Source organism: Coccinella septempunctata, chromosome 7 (genome assembly GCF_907165205.1).
Source record: "Coccinella septempunctata chromosome 7, icCocSept1.1, whole genome shotgun sequence".
In the NCBI taxonomy this organism is placed as follows: domain Eukaryota; kingdom Metazoa; phylum Arthropoda; class Insecta; order Coleoptera; family Coccinellidae; genus Coccinella; species Coccinella septempunctata.
The window spans coordinates 17,982,553-18,006,077 of NC_058195.1; the positions used below are offsets into that span (position 1 = coordinate 17,982,553).

The 23,525-nt window shown below is 36.8% G+C and overlaps 2 protein-coding genes across 2 annotated transcripts in view; one reads left to right on the forward strand and one right to left on the reverse strand.

The window, feature by feature from the left end:
- Nucleotides 1-94: 94 nt before the first annotated feature.
- Nucleotides 95-1,886, reverse strand: LOC123316716 (inward rectifier potassium channel 18-like). The gene is made up of 4 exons (XM_044902920.1): nt 1,675-1,886; nt 851-1,284; nt 403-798; nt 95-353 (listed from the first exon to the last, which is right to left on the reverse strand). Exons 1-4 carry the CDS (start codon nt 1,815-1,817, stop codon nt 139-141), a joined length of 1,188 nt encoding a protein of 395 aa, XP_044758855.1. The 5' UTR covers nt 1,818-1,886; the 3' UTR covers nt 95-138.
- A 3,322-nt stretch (nt 1,887-5,208) lies between these two features.
- The window catches only part of LOC123316718 (cell adhesion molecule 2-like), a 253,937-nt gene continuing 235,620 nt past the window's right edge, over nt 5,209-23,525 (forward strand). Inside the window, exon 1 of the mRNA XM_044902924.1 lies at nt 5,209-5,262. The gene's annotated coding sequence lies outside the window, so the exon portion shown is untranslated. The remainder of the gene's footprint in view (nt 5,263-23,525) is intronic.

The following is a 23,525-nucleotide window of genomic DNA, read 5'->3' on the forward strand; positions in this document are numbered from 1 at the left end:
GTTAACTCTATATTATGTTTATTATAAAGTTCACTCTATAATCTTTGATTTTGGCTTCGAACATAGTTCCATAATAATTAGTATTATACATCTATGGCTTCAAACCGTTGAACTGAGTTGTTCCTGGGTTATTCTTTGCTACCCATGAAGCTTTCTGTATTCGTAAAGCTCCGATGCCGAGCACAGTGGTGTATCGATTGGTTGGGTTTCATCGAATTTCGAGTAATTAGCTTCATAACCTTCCCTCTCATTGTTGTAGTAAATGATGGGCTTAAAGGCATGGCCCCATAGAATTTCGTTAGCGACATAGCTAGTACGCGCTTGCGTTGCTTGACCAGTGTTCTCTGTCGTACCTGAAACAGACTGTTACTCATAAAAGAGATTGTTGATTCGAAAACTGACCTTCCAGGCTAACTAAGACTTCGAAATTCCCTTGCAACATATCTCCAGCCGACAAGTAGTAAAATGGAGATCTGTCATCGATAATGTGTACTATAGTCATCGGCCATATGAAGAACAGATTTCCTTGAACGCTATCGGCAGATAGTTCCAACTCTGTGTGATACTGGTTCAGAAACTCCCCTTCTTTCGTCCTTCTTGAAGCCACAACCTGAGCTCTTACGTTGGCATCAATTATGTGGCTTTTTCTCATGTCACCCACTCTGAACATAAAGCACAGTTGGCCATCCCTCTGACAAACTACGGCGTTTTTAGAAAATAGAAGCGTTTGAGCTCTTTGTTTCGGCCTGGTTAGTTTTGCATATACTATGCCGATCATCAGGGCTTGAATCATCATGCCTGTGAGGAGGAATTTTAGTTTCGAAGAGAAAGATTATACCTACGAACTTACCCACCACACTCTGCAAACACATGACTATGATGGCATCTAGACACTCCTCGGTTATGGATCTCCCACCATAACCGGTCGTGATCTGGGTCTCGACGCTAAACAGGAAGGAAGAAGTAAAATTGTAGATCTCTGTGACGCAAGGAGTCCAACCGTTCATCTTCTGTAAGGGAGGCAAGTGGTCAGGTTCTAGATCCCCATGGCTCACGCTTATGATCCACCACACCAAAGCAAATCCTACGAATGATACCAAGAAGCTGACGGCGAAGACCAAAAGGGTCCATCTCCATTTAGCGTCCACCAAAGTGGTGAAAAGGTCCTGGAGGAACTTAAGCCTCTTTTTGCCTGCTATCCTGGATCTTGTGACGTTGCAGGTGCCGTTTTTAAAGATGACCCGTTTGCGAGACTTCTGGAGGAAGGGAGAAGGAAAAGGACGTCTGGAACAGCAAAGAAACGAGCAGAATTAGAAATGAGGGTGAAGAAAATGAAATATGTATCAAAAATTATTATCCAATCGATTCAGGTTTCAAGTTAGTCTGTCTCTACCTACAGAGTTGATATTGTACTATACTGTAGGGAAATATAATAAGTGGTCGGTAAGGGTGGCGACAACGATAAAAAAACACAGAAATCCGTTCAGCAAATCTTTCATGAATAATGTAGTGATGATGAGATGTCACTTGACACACAAGATGAAAATTACAACAAATAACTTTAGAAATGGAACAAAATGAAAGGAATTGAGAAATATTAATACGCACAACAAAAGAAATAATGCTACAAACAGCTATGTCAAAAATAAAGGTAAATGAAACGTATAAATTCACCTGCTAGAATTCTTGGAGTTATTAGACCTTAAACTTGGCTGATGAAATAGTGTGGGAGTCAACTTTTTCGTGGTCAGTATAGGACTGTCTTCAGATTTTTCCACGTCAATCACCCCCGCATTGAAATCCTCGCATAAATCCATTTTTTTGTTCCGAACACAACTACACCCTTCTCGTATGAGGAAAATTCTGTCACAGCGAATTCATATCGCTTATTTCTAAATATTATCGCCGTTTTATTGGTTTATCTTCGAAAGCAATCTTTACGAGATGATTGATCTTGAAATCGGCTGATTAGCCGTTTATCTGATATCGGTTTAGACGTTTAGACATTTCCATTGTTTTGTCTGTAGGTGCAATTGTTTTTTGTTGAGTTGTCTTGACCTAAAAATTATCCTAGAAAGATGAATCATTGGGATTTTGGAGAAATTAAGAGCTAACGTTGCTTCCAATTTTCGATGTCAGGCCATGAATCTCGGGGAAAGTGAACAATTAAAAGGCCACTGATTGAACGAACATACCGCCAGATTGTGGATTCTTATAATCTGCCATTTCTTCATTAGGAAGATTCACTAGTGGATCTTTATCCATGGCAAAGAAAGCTTGCTTTCTGCTGAAATATTTCTCAGTGGGAAAAATTGGCAAATTATAGCACCATCTCATACATACACTGCTCAACCATCGATAGGGATCACGTATAAATATTCTTTATCCGGGTCTTTGTTGAGTTATCTGGAGCATCTGTTAAATATGTGTTACTTAAGGAAAAACTGGGATATTTCTATCATAATGTTTTTTTTTACTTTATCAACCCCAAGGTTAGTGATTTCTATCAGTTATTGAGCAGTATATATTGCTTGGAATTGGTAAATTGCAACTCCTTTAGTCTCTGTCTAAGATTGTTCGATATGACATATGCAATTGAAATTTGAAATGTCAAATGGTTCTTCATTTTTTAGCCAAACTCTTAACTCTTACAATTCATGGAGAAGAGGGACAAGCCTCTTCAACTACTAGTAAAGTTTAAGGGTTAACAAACGATTGAGAGAAAGCCTACGTAATTAATCTTGTAGACTTTATATTGCAGTTGCTGCAATCATTGGATCTGACGATGAAAAAATTTTTTTTTTTAAAGGTCCAGAGACGTTGCAGGTTTGCTATAATGAATGTATCCAATTGAGAGGAGAATATGTTGGGTGATAAAATATTTTGACATTGAAATTTTATTTGGTTCTATTGTAGGCTAAGAATTTTTCAATATATCCTCGTAGATATTCCTGAAATTTCAGTCAAATTCGCCAAAAAAGTTTCGCGTTGCTCTCCAGGAACCAATTTTTTAATGTAGTCTGTAACGGGTTTAGTTCGCAAAAGGGTTTAATCTCGAGCGCCAGCTATTCTTTCATTAGGGAGGAATAGCAAACCCACCCAGGTACCTACTAGTCGGAGACAGAGTTCGGGGATATCTAAGGTGGTAGCGATAACAAGTACTTTAAAACCGAATTTATTACAATAATCTAAATTACAGTGAACCATACAGTGATTTCCAAGTCAAGAAATATATACAGCTGATGACCAGGTTCAAAATGAAACAGGAATAAAATAATTAAATTCTCACGGCGGTCAGTAATTCAAAATCAACACCGTGAAATCAATGAATTAAACAACATTCAAATTAATTATATTCAGTCAAAATATCAGGCATTAAAGAGAGAAAGTAATCAATAGCGGTCACTTTGATTCATTCTGAGACGATAAAGGATGTACGGGGTTTATACAAAATTTACAGTAACCGGGTGTCTCAGAAAGATCCAAGTCTCTGTAATCGGTTAATTTAGAAATGGGTTTGATACCGAGCACTTTCAGTGATTTTCAGTGTACAGGACAATCAGAATTGAAATTCAATAAACGGGACGGGGTTGATGCAGGTGAAACACAATGCAACAATTTACAGGATAACGGGGTAGTTTATCGTGGTCTCCCTGTGACAACCTTGATTGTACACGCCAAGCATTACCAGCAGAAAGACTTCGAGACCTCTGCCGATTGGTTTCAGTCACCAGAGAGCCAGGCGACAGAAGTCTGCGGCAGAGACAAACTGTCTCTGTCTGCGGTAAACGGGCAATCTAAACGGAACACAACAAAGATTATAGAGTTAGCTCTATAATCTTTGGGAACACAACAGGGGTAGGACGGGATAGGTTACTGTGGTCTTTCTGTGGCAACCTTGGGTGTACACGCCAAGCATTACCAGTGGAACGACTTCGAGACTTCTGTCGATTGGTCTTGGTTCACCTGAGAACCAGGCGACAGAAGTCTGTGTTAAACAGGGGGATTAACAAGAAGGATTAACACAATTAAACAAATAAAGGAATGCAACTTTGAATCACGAAGTATGCGGTATCAGGAAAAGACAGTTTGTTCCGGTACGGTCACACCACCACTTAGGGAAAAAAAAAGAAAAAACTCTAATAGGAAGAATATCAAATTAAATTAATCAGAAATAAATCGAATCAAATAAGAATCAATCAATTCGGAATCAGAAATGTACTAACTACTGCCGAAGAATAATGAATAATGAATTAATCGCCGAACAGTGAATAATGGAATCACTAAAGAATACAGAATCATGAATGACGTTCGTCTGGTGGTGCGGCCCTATTTATCAACTTTCCAACATGTGGACGGTCATGTGATCAAAATTGAATCCAAAAATTCGGCATTCCCGAATATTCCCCCCAGAAGAAATATTCTCGGTAGTGGTTATCTCTTTATCGGTAAAAGAAACTGTCGTTATCTGCAATCCACGTTGTTTTATGCTGAATTCGGTGTGTTTTTGTGGACGGAAAAACAACACCGAATGCAGAAAGACACTTTTTCTTTGTTTTGGATTATTGAGGCGGATTACTGAAGGAAACTTCAATTTTACGGAATCCGAAATCAATTTTTCAGGATCTGAAAAATACTTCTAAAATGAAACGGAATAACTATATCAAAACTGAAATCTCCACCAGACGGCGGTGCACTGCCGTTTCAGGGAAACGGACATTCAAAACGAGGCTTGATTTTTAAAAACAATCAAGTATCGTTACAAGCCAATGAGGTTTGGCACCTATCTACAACCACTTCGAAGTTGGCAATGAAGTTATAAGTTAACCAGATTCCAGTTAATCTTCCGGGAAAGCCAAAAACAACCCCACACAAAACACCCCATCTGATCCTGGAAAATCCCTGCATCGATTCATCCGATAGAAATTGTTCCTAGAACACCGGGAAAATACCGGTATATGTAATAGCCACCCCAGATTAACTCAAAATCTCCCGTTGAAGTTTTTGGCAACGATCTACGTTCAGATAAAACAGTCACGCACTTCGACAGATTAATAAAGCGTTCTCTATGCCCACTTTCCATTCTTTAATTAAGGTTCACCTTCCTTTTCATTAGTTCTCTCGGTATCCGCCAAAGCCCGCGTATTTATCGTGATTAATGGACCGCTGTTATTAACATTAGTAAAGCGGCCATTCGACAGGGAGAAAGTGATAAATTGCCGACTGCTGCTGATGGAAAACGACAACCATCCAGAACGAAAGGTATGTTGATCACGTATTAAGGATACAATTGGGGAACGCTTCCGGGGATCCAGGACGCGAACCTGTGACAGGTTCGATTGTATCGATATCCGGGCTAATAGAATGACTGAAAGGTCCTTTAATCATTTCTGGAGATAATGGAGAGCACTTAAACCGCGCGGAGCATGCGGCGCATCCGCCATATTGATGAAATTACGGTGATATTGTGTTTCCTTACACTGTAGACTGTAGCATCTAAATACAGAAACCAGAATAACCCCTGTACAGGGTGGGCAAAATTGGTGATACCTGAACTACAACTTTTTAACCCAACGAGATAGAGAAAAATGAATGTACCATTCATGTCGTCTTTTTTCGAGAAAATAATAATGCCATCAACTGCATACCCCTTCTTTTGTTTTTGAGTTATAGGCCAAAATTAAAATTTGGGCGATTTCAACTTTGGTCATTATCTCTGTTTCTGTTTGTGTTAGGATGTTGAAATGAAGACATTATACAGACACTTTTTTGATAGCAATCCAGAGGCGTACTATGGTTTTTTCCAACAGGTTTATTTGCTGCGCTATAACATAAAGTTATGTTCTTTCTTATGGAAACAGTAGTTTAAAATATCTTAGAAAAAATCGCCATTTTGTAACCGTTTTAGAAATATATCATGCATCGCCCTCAGTGTTTTTGAGTCATTTTAAACTACTGTATTCTTAACACATTGACGGACAACGACGTCTATAGACGTTCAGGTCGCTGTGCATGATGTGACGGCACAGTTTTTAGACGTTTATAGACGTCTTCCTATAAACTCGTCTAACATCGACATGACGTTCCTGGACGTTGGAAAAGCGTGATATTATGAAAAAGCGTCACATAGTTCACACATTTCGAGTTTTGTGAACCCCAAAGATGACGATCTTGATCGAATCATTCGCTTCGCCATACCGAGTATTCAGCCGCGAACCAGCCATTCAGCGTGTTCATTATTTGTTCAAATGTGTTACGCTCGAAAATTACGTAGTTTCCGTGTTAAACTTTCATTATAACTTTATTACCAAATCTAATGAAGAGAGATTCTACTTTTTCTGTTGAAAAAATGAGAACGCCTTTGGACGTCCATGTTATAAAAAAATTAAGAAATATGTTCATGTTATGACACTGACGTCTAAAGCCGTCTGTTGTTTTTTTCCATATTCACATCCTCTAAATCATTTCTAATATTTTGATGTATATCACTCCAATTTTGAACCATATTATATCAGTATACATGCGCGTCATATCTTATAGCTCAGCAAATATACCTGTAGGAAAAAGTCATAGTAGGCCACTGGATTGCTATAAAAAAAGTGCTTGTATAATATCTTCATTTCAATCTGATATCTGAAAACGATAAAAAAAAATTTACAGGTACTTACTGGGTACTTACTGTATTCACTTTTTCAAATCTGTTTTAATAAGAATGGAAACAAACAACTTTGTTGTTTTAAATACAAATGAATTCGTTTGAGAGATATGGAAAAGAAGTTGTTTCGGTGCATTTTCTGAGCAGCACCCCCAAATCGCAAAACCTTATTTTGGATGGTACAGATCGTTTGTCCAACAAAGTCCACGTTTGTCCACCAAATTTTTTCATTTGTCCATAGACAGAACCACAGAAATCCATCTATGCAAATTTTGGAAAGTGTGAAGTTGGCACACCAAATGAAAACTTTTAAACCTAAATTTCAGGATCGGTTGTTCATCGTAAGTCCATGTTTGTCCACCTTTTTTTTTCATTTGTCCAGGCACCGTTTGAGAGATATGGAAAAATGAGTTATTTCGGTGCATTTTCTGAGCAGGTCACCCAAATTGCGAAAACGATGGTAAATATCGTTTGTCCAACGTTTGTCCACTTTTGTCCACCCAATTTTTTTTTATTTTTCCACCCACAGAACCATAGACATCAATCGTAAAAATTTTTTGAAAGTGTTATAATATTAAGTTGCACAAGACAAAATTTTGAACCAAATATTCTGGTTCGTTTACTCTTCGCTAGTTCATTTTTGTACATCAGGAATTTATTTTCATTCCCATCCAGACTCCATTCGCAATTTGGGATGAAAAATTGATTCATCAAAATTCTTCGTTTACTATTCCTGAAATGCTGAAGAATATTTTTCACAGAATGAATCGTTGGTCCATAGCGGATTCACGTTTATCCAATCAAAATTTTCATTGGTCCATAAGCTCATAACAATAACAATATTGAAAACAAATTCATTTAATTCTCTTTTCGACAAGTTGATCATATTATGTCGCGAAGAGAGATTTTAGAGGATAAAACATGTAACCCTAGTAGAGTTGCTCCTTCAAAATTTGTATCACATTTCCATCTACGGTTACTTTTATTGAGAGATAAAGGACTCGAAAACTGACCTTCGAAAAATCCTGAAAAAGCTGGGTTCAGAAAATTCGTCAAGACGGAACGGTTGCGCCGGGATGGATGAAATTGTCACATTTATTACTCGAAGAGTTGCGAGTTGCTCTTTCAGAATTTGGTTCTGCGAGTGGAGAAATAAAAAAAAATTGGGTGGACAAAAGTGGACTAACGTTGGACAAACGATATTTACCATCATTTTCGCAATTTGGGTGACCTGCTCAGAAAATGCACCGAAAAAACTTATTTTTCCATATCTCTCGACAAATGAAAAAAAAAAGGTGGACAAACATGGACCTACGATGGACAAACGATCCTGAAAATTTGGATTGCAAATTTTCATTTGGGGGTGCCCACTTCACACTTTCCAAAATTTGGATAGATGGATTTCTGTGGTTCTGTCTATGGACAAATGAAAAAATTGGGTGGACAAAAGTGGACTTAGGTTGGACAAACGATCTATACCATAAAAAATGCGTCTCTGCAATTTGGTGGTGCTGTTCAGAAAATGCGCCGAAACAACTTTTTTTTCCATATCTCTCAAACGGTGCCTGGACAAATATAATAAAAGGTGGACAAACATGGACCTACGATGGACAAACGATCCTGAAATTTTGGTTCAAAAATTTTCATTTGGGGGTGCCAACTTCATACTTTGCAAAATTTTCAAAGATTGATTTCTATGGTTCTGTGGGTGGACAAATGAAAAACTTTGGTGGACAAACGTGGACTTTCGTTGGACAAACCATCTGTAGCATCCAAAATAAGTTTTTGCGATTTGGGGGTGCTGCTCAGAAACTGAAGCGAAAAAAGTTCTTTTGCTATATCTCTAAAACGGTGCCTGGATAAATGAAAAAAAAGGGTGGACAAATATGGACCTACGATGGACAAACGACCCTGAAATTTTTGTTTCAAAATTCGCATTTGGGGGTGCCAGCTTCACATAGCTTATAGGTATGGCGATATATTCAAGGGAAAATCAACATAAAAGTGAAATAATCAGTAATTCTTGAGTCGCTAATACATTATTCTATGAAGTGGACATACATTCAATACATCATTATGATAATAAAGGTGAATGAGATTAATTTTTTGCTGTAGATTATTTTCAAAAGAAGCTTTGCTATAGATATGGAATCACCAATGTACATCACCTTTCAAATTGGATAGTTGATTTGGGAATCAGTAGATGGGAACGCATAGGCCTATTACCTGGCCAGTAAGATCACCAGACCACAATCCTCTCAAGACTCCAGTCATAAGTATGGCTGATTTAGAGAAGAGAGTCAGGAACGCCATTGTCACTATCAGAGACATTTCTCGTTGATACAGTGAATTCTTTTAGAAAAGATGTTCGAATATTTATGAGTTATATTAGAATTGGTTATAGAAATTCTGCTCGATATTTATTCAAATTCAGTGTAAAATGATTTTTATTGAAGATATACAAGGTGTCCGCGCTATGGGGCAGCGGTCGATTACTCTTATTCTATTAACTTTACAAAAAAGAGTCTGAATTACAACTTTCCTCTTTTTAAGTAGAGCTTCTCCTTAAATTATTTAGACCTATACGAAGTGTTTCGTTTCTTCTGCACAGCTATCAACTTCGTTATTTTAAATATACCTATACATACCCTATACATTTTTAATTTCCTTGTTAAATTTGAATATAAGTTTGATATAACCATAGATTAATAAAACAACTATGTCTGAATTCTCGACGGTTTTCGAGAAATTTGACTTTTTATTAATATTTTGACAGTTTGAGGTACTTACATAAAGGACTATAGCTCCCTCCCGATTCTATGTAATTGATTCAAATTTGGACTGTGTCTAGTCAATAAATGAAACACTAAAAATTTTTTTTTAAATAACCATATTATACACAAGGTCCACGAAAACGTAGATCCATTATCGAAACAGAAATTCTTCAAAATCTTAATTTTTTTTTAAATGGCAACCCATATTTTTTTCTGTTCATTATTTAAAACAACTAACAGCGAACAAAAAATGTTCGAATAATGAACAGAAAAAAAATATGGGTTGCCATTTATAAAAAAATCAAGATTTTGAAGAATTTCTGTTTCGATAAGTGATTTTGCCTTGAGTAAAGGATTCATATATCGACAAATACGAGGTGACTCTTCAACTCGTACGAATATTTTAACAGTAGATTCGTGAGGTCAAAAGAAAATTTTTTTTTCTACACAATTCTTTCCGAATCGGCTTGGTTTAAAATTTACAGGCCGTTGAAAAACCACAAAAAAATATTATTTTTAGTTCACCGTTTCTCACAAACGGTTTTATAGAATGAAATGAATTTTGGAATATGGTTTTCCATTTATTTGATGAATCTTTTTCGAACACAAGATATCACCCACGTCTTCCAGTTTTCTCATTATGACCATTACGTAACATAAAAATACAAAAATTCAAACGTTTTGTAAAATAAGAAAATTCTTCATATTTTGTCGTATAATGCGCCGTTTTCGGGTAATTCGATGTTTAAAAATAAAAAAATATCTGTGAAATTTGAAAAATTCATTACTTTGACCGAATACAACTCTGCTTAAAAGATCCTCAGATGTGTAGTGTCACAGATTTAGCTAGTCATTCTGAAGGTTATTTTGTTTTTCCAGGGGTGGCATCATTATGAAAACTTAAAATGGCTTTATCTTTTTATCAGGGCCGAATCGGAAAAAATGGTGTAGGAAAAAGTCTTCATTTTGACCTCAAGAATTCACAGTTAAATTATTTGTACCCCCTGTATAAATATTTTCGAAGAGCTATTTTTTTATGAGGTGAGATCAAAAAAAGATACCATCCGTATTCAAAATAAAGAAGTTATTTTTGTTCCTCCCTAAGTACAAGACAAAATATCAAGATTTGATTATATTTTCAAGACAAATGAAGCTTGAAGCGGCTTCCACTGATGGTTTTTTCACGAAAATCGAGTACAGGACTCGAGATATCTTGGGAAGACTGAGATTTTTTTGTTTCATTTGATGCATAATTTTTCATAGCAAAACACCCATTGATAAGCTTAGTTGATGAGTAACACACCAATATTCAATATGCTTTCATTGCTGTATCCCGTTACCGGGAATAAATCTACAAAAAGAAGAAGACAAAAAAAAAAAAATTCGAACAGACTTGTAACATCTTAGTTCTAGTTGCGACTGTGTGCCCTCCTATGACTAAAGAGACCCAACCGTGACCTGCAGATCCTTCCACACTCAGGGCATGGATAGTCTCCAACCAGATCTGGCCGCCGCTGTATCCTTCTCGATTCTCCATTATAACTGTGGACCAAAGACCTCCACTGTGACCTGTCTAACGCTAGTTGTTCCCAGTTATGATTAGCATTAACTGATTTTAGGGATTGATGTAGTGTATCCTTAAACCGCTTATACTGGCCTCCTGGTTTCCGAGCTCCCTCAGTGACTTCGCCGTATAGAGCTATTTTGGGGAGTCTTGTGTCTTGCATCCTCAGAATAATCAATATGATTAAAATATCTTCGGATTTATTTACGATCAAAGGATCTTCCTGGTCACGTCGCCAATAGTGCTTCAGGAATTTGCTGTTTTTTAGGAATTCAATTCGCCTATTTATACTAAGCTACCTATCAACGCCTAACGACGCCAGTAGTGACGATTATATTTGATATTGATTGAGACGACGTGGAATTCGAAATTATTCCAAATATTTTCAATCAACCAACTGAAAATGCCTGTGAACCAACAAGTAATATTCTCAGTAATGAATTCACTCACTTTCAGACCTAATCGATCAGACGGCTTCAATCTGAAATGCCGTTTTTCGTCTGAACTTCACAAGAAGCCCAAGCTGGATGCCTCGCAATTTGAGGAATTGCATTCGGTGTCCAATATTTCATTTTGAGGAGGCGAACTGGCCCCCTCATGAATCCAGAATGAGCCCAGGGAAATCTACAGAATTAAATAAGCCGCCTTTTAGCGGACCGCATATTCCGCCGAACCCATAATTCATTCTTCCGACACAGATTAGTCAGTCTTTCTTGGATTCCAACAATCTATCTCTACGTCTAGACGCTTATTTTGAATTTACGTGGAAATGAGGAGTGTTGGTTTAGGTGTGGATGATAGTATCACTCGAGTGTTCCCGTATTATATGAGAACTTTTGATCTGTATCCCAAATACATTTTCTCTTCAACAAAGGTAACTATAAAGTCCATCCATTAGAACAAGAAATTCTAGTAGCCACATTAAATAAACAAGTGGCGGATCCGCCATACTGTTGATTCTACGCAGATAATGTGTTTTCTTATACTGCAGCCGAGAATAACCCCTAAAGTGTAGGATCTCAAAAACCTGAAACATGTTATTCTTGCCAGAGAACATTCGAAATTTTTGGGATCAATAGATTGGATAACATGAAGATATTCAGAACTAGCTTGAAACCGCGGCTTCGCGCGCGTGATATTTCGTTGTAAGCGCTAGTGGAGATATAATAAGAATATTTCAAGAAGGCATATGAGCAGAAAATCAACAAACCTTATTCTAAAAATGAAAAGAAAACTTGAATAGAAAAGTTATAGGAATTAATAATAAACATCAAAAAATTTGTCAGCATGTATATATTTGTATTAATAATAATAATAATAATAATAATTTATTTGACCATCAATAAATACATGGTATGTCAAATCGAAAAGAAGTAAAAAAACAAGCACAAATACATTAAAAAAAACGCATACAATCTATAAAACAAATATAGTTGACACTGAAATAGAAATATTACTCAACAATTTTATCTATTTAGAGCAGTATTGAATAAATTCCTCTACGCTATAGAAACAATTCTCTATGAGGCAGGACTTCAAACCTCGTCTGAATGCCTTGGCGCTCAACCTAGTTAAAGAGCAGGGCAACAAATTATATAAATTAATTCCTGTATGATATGGAGATCGTTCATGGAAAGAGTGAGAGTGCTTAGGAATATGCAACTTATATATATTTCTAGTGGAATATTGATGAAACTCAGATCGTTTCGTCAAATTCTCCTTCAAATCGTGAACATAGACAAGTAAATAATATATATAAATACAAGGAAAAGACAATAAACCATGAGCAATAAGAGCGGGTCTGACGGAAGATCTCGAATCGATGCCAAAGAGCAACCTCAAAATGCGCTTCTGAACAATGAAGACACTCCTCCAGTCCACAGCCGCCCCCCAGACGACAACATTGTACCGTAGCACCGAGAATATGTTCGAAAAGTAATAGGTCAATGCAGCATCAGTGTCAATAAATTTCTTTATATTGTACAGAGTGTAGTAGCATTTATTAAATTTTTTACAAATTTTATTTATCTCGGCAGACCATTTCAAATTACTGTCCAATATAGTGCCGAGAAGGCTGACCTGCGATGATGCCGTTAAAATGCCCCCATTGAGTTTGAGTGATCGCAAAAAAGGCTCCCTATATTGATTATGAAACTCGACCATTGTTGACTTCTCCGAGTTTATGATGAGTTTGTTACGCTCACACCAGTCTATAAATTGAGCAATAACTGTTTGCAATTTTGCTAGTACACGATCACGACACCTATCACTGATCACTATCGTGGTGTCGTCAGCATAAAGGAAAACCCTACCTTCCGTAATAAATTCAGGTAAGTCATTAATCAATATCAAAAACAATAAAGGCCCCAACACACTACCCTGTGGGGTGCCAATAGGTACCGCGAAAACGTCGGACCGCTCACCATCAATAGTCACAATAATCGAGCGATCTTTCAAGAACGATGTCAACCACTGATTCAGGAAATCTCTAACACCCAAATGCTCCATCTTTTTAGACACATAATCTGCATCAAGACAATCAAATGCCCTACGCAGATCGAAGCAGAGCATTATCACAAATTCTCCCCTGTCCATACTTGAGGATATATGTTGCACAATGTCGGCTATCGCCGTGTTTGTCGATCGGTTTGGCCTGAAGCCGTGTTGAGACTCCGATATTTCTTCAACCTATCATACCTCGCGAAATATCTGCTAGAAAACTAATCTGTAAAAGCACTTTCCATCATGAATTAATTAATGCCTCTACACTATAGTGAAATTCCAATTAAAATTGGACATCTGGTTCCGGAATTATGTGAAGACCCTATTAAAAGACCGTTTTAATAGAACTTTCCGAGTCCGAAATTGTACATGATCATTTATTATCTATCTTTATTTTTTATAGTTAACTCAGCGTCTACCATGAAACCTTAAAATCAGCGGCTTCATTCACGACTTGTTTCTAAAAAAATCGATATTTTTCATCTGCTTTTCATCACATATGAATTCAGCGCGAAAATCTACTCTAATAATTTCTCACTACTAATACAGGTCAAAAAATATTAAGCAGTTGACACCAGCGAAATCGAAATCGAAAGCATCTGTATGGAACAGTTTATAAACTTTTGAGCAGAAAAAGAGCGTATGATTTCGACAGAGCGGAAGAACTGGCGCTTATTCTTGAAGACTATGCCTTCAACATGCGAAAAAAGAACTCCGAAGAGTACAAGGAGAATGTTATCAAAGTTCTATAGAACTCTACAGCTAAGCAGTTGCAGGAATATTTTTTCGAAAGGTATAATCGCAATAATCCATTCTCTGACATAGAATTTGTCAACGCAAGAGCTGCAAAAAATGCTAAGCGTCGGAAGCCACAAATAGATCAAACCAAGAGAAAGGCACTATCAGCAGACGAATTGAGGAAGATTGAGCTTTGGGGCGAAAATACTCCGGGAGGATTGCAAAGGAAGATCTCTCACATTGCTGCTCATGAATTGACCTGGGAGAGGAAATGAAGGAGCGGCAGCAACAATAGAATATTTTGTGGAGGAAATTGACAATCAAGGGGAAGCAACAGGATGCATTGAGTATAACCTGGTTTACAACAAGACCTCCCAAGGCGGTTCAAAAAGACCTACAGTAAGTGGCTAGTACCGAATACAGTCAATGAAGAATTATGCCTAGTAAGACTATTCAAAAAACGAAGAAGCAAGCGAGACCAACTCATCAAAACGAATCGTTTATTTTTAACTCCATATCCAAACTGGCAGCACTACAATTCCAAAGGCTAGTACAAGAACAGCCCGGTTGGACAAAATACAATATCTTCCTGGTTCAAATCGGCTGCATCAGAGATTCGAATCGATGTCAACAAGATCAAGATAACAAATCATTCTGCGAGGGCCACTGCTGTTTCAACTGTAGCCAAAACGGGAATTGGAGAACAGCAATTAATTAAAATAACAGGGCATGGTAGCAGTCACTCCATAAAACCATATCTGCAAAGTGATTCGGGCTATCATCAGGATATAATTGACGCAATTGACTTCAACTTCTGCAAAGAGTGCAAAGACAATGCAAGAATCTCAAATCAAGATCAAGCAACTTCCAATCAACCTGCCATAGTATATAATACACCGCGCAAATTGAATTAACGCACATTATGGAAATCTCAAATTTATTCTACAACTGAAGGTGTTCTCAATGATAATTATTTTTATCAGAATTATGCATGCATACGTTATCCACTTTCAACGGTTTTCTTGAATACAGATGTTTTTTCCCAGCAGGAATAAAAAACATAATATTATCAGATTTTGAATGTATTGGCTCTATTCTAAAATCAGTTGTTCTCGATCAATTCTAGTGATCAATAGTTTTTCTTTCGTTTGATTTTCTACACTCGATCGCTGTGCAACGCGAAACAAGCAATTTGACCCAAGAGGAATGTGCCCAAGCGGTAGTTTAGCGAGAAGAAGGGTGGACATACACAAGAATTGCAAAAAGGTTTGGAGTTTCCCATACAAGTGTGTACAGAATGTTGCAGCGATTCAGGGAGACAGGTATGAATGTCCGAAGACCAGGACAGGGTAGATCACGGGTAACAACTGCCATTCAAGAACGTTATTTGAGAGTTTCTTCTTTGAGACAACGGTTTTCAACCGCTCGCCTCCTTCAAATTCAGCTTGAGCAAACTCATGAGGTGCAAATTAGCACTCGGACAATAAGAAATCGCCTCAGAGAATATGATTTAAGGCCTCGTGTCGCGGCAAGAGACCCAGCTCTTACCCCAGCCCATTGAAGGGCGCGTTTGGATTTTGCGAGAGAGCATATCCATTGGGAAGAGGCCGATTGGGAAAGAGTTCTCTTCACAGATGAAAGATATGCTCAGTGCAATTTCCTGAATACTACTGGTTTCGGGGGAGGATCGATTATGGTATGGGGTGGAATATCTTTGACTGCTCGCACAGACCTAGGCATACCAAATCCGGTTATTTGCATGGAAAATACAAGAGATCAGTATTATCATAATATGCACTAGCTTGAGGAGAGTTAATGTTCGTAATCCTCTTTGGCTAAAGGTTGAAAACGTAACATCAGTTGTAGATTTCAAAAATATTAACCCGAAGATGAAATGCATATGATGCAGTGGTTGGGAATGGGTATCTCCCGAAGGAATTCACAGATAATTACAAGAATGTTAAATTCTTGAACAAAAATCATCTTGCATCAATATAAGTAAAAGGAATTAATGTTCCAAGATGAACTTCACCTTTGAACAAAAATTTCACATGAATAAACAATTAACAGGATAACTGGCGCCTATTTGTGGCTGTTTATCTTAATAAATTGATATAATAATAATAATTAGGTATTTATTGGCACCTTAAAACATTTACAATGTATAGGACAACTCAAATGAGAAATAGAAAAATCAATTTTCGGGAACTTATTCTACGAGACATTCATCGAAAATCCTGTAGAAAACTTTTCGCATTAATTCACTCAAACATAAAATTCTCAAATGCCACCACTTTTTTGGGTCTCCCAATAGAAGAAAATTCTTTGTCATCGTCTTCATTCACAATTTCTCTGATTGTGGAAATATTCAGCTGAAATATAAGTCGTTTAGATTCAGATGAATCATTATATAAATTCTCTTACATTGAATATGTTCGCTTCCGTCTGACGTATTGTGGATTTTAGAATATAAGGGTATAACTATTTGAATGAGCTGACCTGAATTCTGAATAGCACTTCCTGAAACCCTGTCTCTTTTTCGTAATAAAAATTGATATTAGTTGTGTCAACGGCGTTATGACATTAACGACATTTCATGAGTGCCAACCCTACTCCGTTCTAGTTACAAAAACTTGAGAAAATCATTTCATGGCCAACCGACTGCTAAAATAAATGTGAATGAAGTATAAGCTCGTTTGGTTCCGAAAATTTCATTCATCTGTCAAATTTGACAGACAACAATGTTCCGACTAATTTTTGATTGTTGTTTTAGCCAATGAGCATACAATTAGGCGATAATTTTGCATTAATGCAAATTATCGATAATTTGCACTTGTGCAAAATTATCAATTATTTATTAAAATAAATGCAGACGTAATTATGAACGTTTATTACTTATTAAAGTAACATGAAAACTGTTGAGCCTAGTTATTGAAATTTTTACAATGAAAAACGCAAGTATTGAAATTTATGATTGAACCAGTCGAAGCTTGTTGTTGGTCAGAAACAACGTTACTTGAAGCAGAAATTGAAACTGAAGAAACACTAAACTCGTTGTTTTCACTGTTTTTCATTTTCCTTATTATTTTCTCGTGAAACTCTTTATCGAGTTGTAAATAAGGTTTTATTGAACTGACATTTCCATGTCCCGTTATTTTCGTTAGCTGGTTTTCGTTTACCCCAACCTTTGCTAGATGGCTTACGGCAGTTGCTCGGTGGGAATGGTTTGTAAATTTGAACTTTTCGCTATCGAGACCTGCTTTTTGGACAGACAGCTTTGTCCATTTTGCGATCTCGTTTCTGCCAACTGGGATATTCTTGAACCATATAATATTATTTTGCCATTCTCGATTCGGTGTAAGAATCAGACGGTTCGTCTTCACGTTAGATCCTCGTTTTGACAAAATTTTTTTGTATAATCTTAAAAAAAAAGCTTTGATAAGAAGAATTAAATAAGAAACTGTTAATTTGACCTACCTAACGGGGCAGATGTCTTCATTAGTAGTGTTTCTGATTAACCATTTACTGTCTGTCAATCTACGGTCTCCTCCTTGGCTGGTTTTTGAAAACACTGGATTATATTCTATTCTATTTGTGCTCGCTCCATCATTGAACTTCTCTTCTTGAAAGAAATCCGTCAAACAGTTGGCTGCCTCACCTCCTCGAAATGCTAGCTCATGAGATATGAGATGAAAAAATTTTTTCTGCAGACCCTCCAGCTTGTTTTCATCGTGAAGCTTCAAAATTTGCAGCAATTCTTTGTAAGTAAAAGCCGATGAGCTTTCTTTTATCTTCTGCGAGTTCATTTGTTGCGCGTAGCATCTCGTGCACCCTTAGCAGCGATGCTGCAAAAATGTATATATATGCTGTGGAGATACATCGTTCAAATTATCCCAAATTAATCCGAATTCTCGTATTCCGATTTATTACATAGACTCGTAGCTGGTCGAATTCGAGTGTTCACGTTTATGAGTAATATTCGATTTGTTTTCGGAATGCATTAGTTTTATCCCTATAAAAGATAACGACAAATCCAATCTGAATGAACAGGAAATTCTAGAATCTACAATGAATAAATTCACCACCTACTGCAGCGAAGCGGGATATATAATGAAAGATAAGTTGATTAGAATAACCGGAAAGGAATACTCAGCAGTGAATATCACAAGATTTACGTCTGTATCATATTCACTGAGAAACAACCTGATGAAAAATTGGCCAGAAAATTGGAGGGACAACAAAAAGATAATGAAAACGGAACCGAGGGTTCATATCCGGAATATGGTCTTGATTTCCGTCAGGGACGATTTGCCTGAGGATATATACTAATGCGGGGACTGACGATTGCTAATAAGGCGAAACGCGGTCAGGTTATCCGAAACGTCGACTGAAATTACTGCGGGGCTTATGATTTTCTGACCCTCGTTCAGGTCAGGAAGCTTAATATATTCGTGAGGATTTGCTTAGAAAAATATGGAATATCTGATTTTTATTAATCAGCATTTATTTGACGAAGACTTTTTTACTGTTGTTTTTATCCATGAGAATCATAACTGGAACTATTAGATCTTCACCTATTCAATGGTTACCAGTTCTTTCAAACATTATACCGCCTCATATTCGTAGACAGACTGCGGTTATGAATTCCTGGAAAAAATTCCAATCCTATCCAGACTCGTTCCCAATTCTATCCTATATTCCCGAAAATACCATTCCAAGACTGAAGTCGCCTAAACCTTTATGGTCCAACTCTTTTCTTAATTCGAATATAAGGACAAAGACCTTTGGCAGTCTGAATGGAATAGGTGCACTATTTTCAACATTAGTAACTGATCCTTCGAATAGAGTTCCTGGTTTTGATCTTCCCAGGAAAATATGGTGTATTCTGAATCGTATAAGAACAGGTCACGGACGTTGCAATAGCATGCTTTTCAGGTGGAATTCAGTTGAAAGCCCTAGTTGTGAATGCGGGGAACCAGAAGAAACCATAAATCATCTAGTTAATCATTGTCCAATTTATAAATTTCAGGATGGTTTTAGAGCTATACATGCAGTTTCCGAATCTTTTTTGAATTGGGTTGTCAATTTTAGGTCAATCTGACATATTGAATCTAATTTTATTATTTTACGTTTTTCTGCTTTTGTTTTCTCTTTATTTCAGATAAAAGTTTCTGGTATCTTGGAGAAGACTTTCTGGATTTTCCTTTTGTTGGAGAAAGAATCAATTTTTGCAGTGCGAGATGCCCTTCAATATGGAATATTTCAGCTTATTTCGTGAACAATTACAATCCACTACATCACGGGGAGAAAGGGTTTTTTTACTGAGGTTTTTCCCTAAGCTCTTGTATCATACACCAATTTGTATGGTACCCCGTTACGCTAACCTCTGCTAAAACTCATACATAGCTCATACACATGCTATAATTATTGTTTGCTTTTCAAGATTGTAATGCTCTATATCAAAAGAATATATATATATATATATATATATATATATATATATATATATATATATATATATATATATATATATATATATATATATATATATATATATATATATATATATATATATATATATATATATATATATATATATATATATATATATATATATATATATATATATATTTATATATATATATATATATATCCTGTATGCTTAATTTTTTTTCATTCAATCTAAATTACTGAATATATATATATATATATATATATATATATACAGGACACAGAATAGAAGGGCCTTTCAAATGAGGTATCACTTACCCCATCTTCCCTATTAAGAATACAGGGGTTGAAGCGATAGGGTTTTGAATTTTATCTCAAAGGATATCCCCCGGAATCAAAAATCGTCGTGGACGGGCGTTTTTATTTATGTATTTAATTCGGTTCTGCCGACCTACAGAGTCGCTGTTTCGCTTTTAATGGCCCACTCTGTAAGAACCTCATCGTTATATATTTTTTTCATTTGTAGCTAAACCAATTCTGTGGATACGCCTAACTTTTTGGAAAATCTATCTTGAAAGGCAACATGAATTTAGTATCCATAACCGATTCATACAAAAAAAAAACAAAAGACGTTCTCGAGTTATCTTCACATCTGTTGGTCTGTTCGAAAGCAAAATCGGTTGTAAAAATTCGAATTTATCGTGAATAGCATTTTCAGGAAATTTCGATAGATTTATAAGGATCACCTGATGAAATTATCATATTAGTATTTGGAAGAATTAGTATACAGGGTGTTTGTAAACAGATGCGAGGGACTGAGGGAGATGATCCCTCGATGAAAATAAGCAGGGGTAGTTCCTATAAATTTTTTTCGAAATCGACCTCCCTTCTAAGATACAGCCTTTGGAAGGCGATGAAGAGTTGACAGTTTTCAATTTTTTTACGGGTTCTAAAAAACACTGAGTCATAAAATTATACATAATATGTAGCACTAAGTAGATGTTACTCACACAATTTTTTCAGATCTCATAACTTTATTATTAGGTGTTGAAAATAACAACCCCTTATGATTTTTCTTCAAAAATTGTTTTCGTGGGATAGATTTTCGAAAAGTAAAATTCCCTTATGATTTCTCATTTCTGGAAAAAAAAGAAACTTGCAAAATTTCGATACAGACGATACTTTTCTCGGAATAAATAAAAACTTACAAGCAGTTATGATCACTGTTCATTCCATTTTATCGTACCTATGTGTTCCATAGAATGACTGCCTCCCGCTAAAATAAACTGCTACACATGAGTTAGGGATATTGACTTAAATTTCAAAAAAATATAGTTGAAATAAGATTTTTGTGACGAAAAGTCATATTGATATGATTTCAAGCTGCAAATTAATTTTAGCCTGTAGGTCTGCAGCGTATACAGGTTGGTTAAGAAAAATCGAGTAAAATAACGAAATTTTATTCCCAGAGAATTCAAGCATTTTAAGACTATCAATACAATGTATGGCCTCCACGGGCATCAATAACAGCTTGACATCTTCGTTGCATACTACACGGTTGTTGAACATTTCTTTGATTAATTTGGTTCCATAAACGGGGAAGAAGCTCTCTCAGATCATTTAAGGATTCTGGGGTAGGTTGATAATTATCTAATCTTCTTTAGAGCATATCCCATGCATGTTCTATGCAATGCAAATCTGGTGAGTGCGGAGGTATTGGTAAATATGGAATACCAAGCTCCTCGCGCGCATTCTCAACTATGGCTGCACGGTGCGGTCTAGCGTTATTGTCTAGAAATTGAAAAGTTTCACCAATAGCAGCGTGAAAATTTGGCACAACATTGTCAATGACATACTCCCTATAGTGTAAGGCGGTCATATTCCCAGAACAAATGTGTAGATCTGTGCGCCCGTTGAAACATATCCTGGCCCATACCATAACACTACCCCCTCGGAATGGATGGACTTCTTGGACATAGCGACGATTACGGGGTATGTGTGGGATTGTCCATACCCTTATTCTTCGAGAATCTGAAAATCGTCCATATCTGGATTCATCAGTGAAAAGGACACTACGCCATTGATCGTTCCAATTGATATGTTGCCTTGTCCATTCCAGTCTTTGACGCTTATGGTCACGTTTTAACGGAACTCTTCTAAATGGACGTCTAGAACCTAGATTCACCTCTCTCAAACATCGTCTGATGGTTTCAATGGAAACTTGGACCCCATCTGCATTTTGAAGAGTATTCCGTAGCATTCGACACGTAGATGAAGGGTTTCTTCTCGCCGAAACAGTGATGAAACGATCCTGAGCAAATGTTGTTTTTCGTCGCCCAACACGGAACCTGTCTCCCTGAATCTATTCCAAAGTTGAAGATTACAAACTTTTAAAAACGATTGAATGCGATATCATTAACTCCTGTGGAGGAGTATACATGCATCAACTCTCTGCCTCATAGACCTTCGTATACTTCTTGTAAGTGTTTATTTATTCCGAGAAAAGTATCGACTGTATCGAAATTTTGCAAGAGACTTTATTCCTTCAGAATTGAATGGGAAACCAAGAGAGAATTTTATTTTTCGAAAATGTATCCCACGAAAACAATTTTGAAAGAAAATTATAAGGGGATGTTATTTTCAACCCCTGATAATAAAGTTATGAGATCTGAAAAAATTGTGTGAGTAACATCTACTTGATGCTTCATATTATGTATAATTTTATGACTCAGGATTTTTTAGAACCCGTAAAAAAATTTAAAACTGTCAACTCGTCATCGCTTTCCAAAGGCTGTATCGTAGAAGGGAGGTCGATTTTGAAAAAAAAAATAGGAAGTACCCCTGTTTATTTTTACCGAGGAATCATCTTCCTTCGCATTTGTTCACAGACACCCTGTATAGAAGAATTAGTATATAGAAGAACTAGTATAGCCAGGAGATCCTGGTCATACCATAGTAAACATACTGAAACGATTTTTTTTATATCGAGTGTACGATAAGTATTCTTATCGATGTGAAATATCCTCCATAATGCGAAACAACCCGCTCTGATCGCTTCCAACCTAAATTTTGTTGAAATTGACGTTAACCATATACTAATGAATAACATAAGTCTATGTCGTTAACCTATATACCAATTTCTAGTGATGCCATCTTTTTTCAATAGGCAGAAACTAATTTTTACTCCTAGTGATTAAGGAGCTGTTACATACTTCAGAAAGTCACACTTAACTTAAATCGACGTCACTGATGTCCTCAGCCGGAATAATGCTTGCTCAACCTAGACAGGCACCCCGTAAACCAGCCTTCAGAGGGTAGTATATGACCTTTCATCCCCTATTGTCGCCCGATGTCTTCCCTTCCTCCCCCATTCCAAAATGCAACCGCAACTCATCCCAGCGTTTGCCGGTTACCGAATTTCACAAAAGGGTCCAATGTTCCCGTTAAATGCAAACTTTTTGCGGGCGCACTCCCCGAATTGCCGTAAACAGTTGCAGTACGACAGACTGGAGCCGGCGATAGAATTATAGCCTTCTGAATCCCGTAGGAAAACCGGGATCGATATGGATTTTACTGCTGCAGCCGGTGGATGGTACTTAAAAACATTGGTTCGACGGAGATTATGTCCCAGCAACTGGGGAATAGTTTTAGTGGTTGCATATATACAGGGTGCTTCAAGTATGCATTTTGAAAAATTGTCAGAACTGATCAAAATAAACCATCAACTACGACGAACAACTAATATTCTAATATCTCTAATACCTCTGCACAAAATATTCACCGTTCTTTGCGTGCGGGAATGGATTAGCAGGGGTTTTTCCCGCACGCAAATATTATAGAG

Bases quoted from the DNA above. Each gene is read 5' to 3' on its own strand.
- LOC123316716 (XM_044902920.1), bottom strand. From the start codon at position 1,817: ATGGATTTATGCGAGGATTTCAATGCGGGGGTGATTGACGTGGAAAAA. The intron at 1,285-1,674 runs GTGAATTTATAC...TTGCTGTTCCAG, and splicing joins AACTCCAAGAATTCTAGCAG to ACGTCCTTTTCCTTCTCCCT. The intron at 799-850 runs GTAAGTTCGTAG...TCCTCCTCACAG, and splicing joins GTGTTTGCAGAGTGTGGTGG to GCATGATGATTCAAGCCCTG.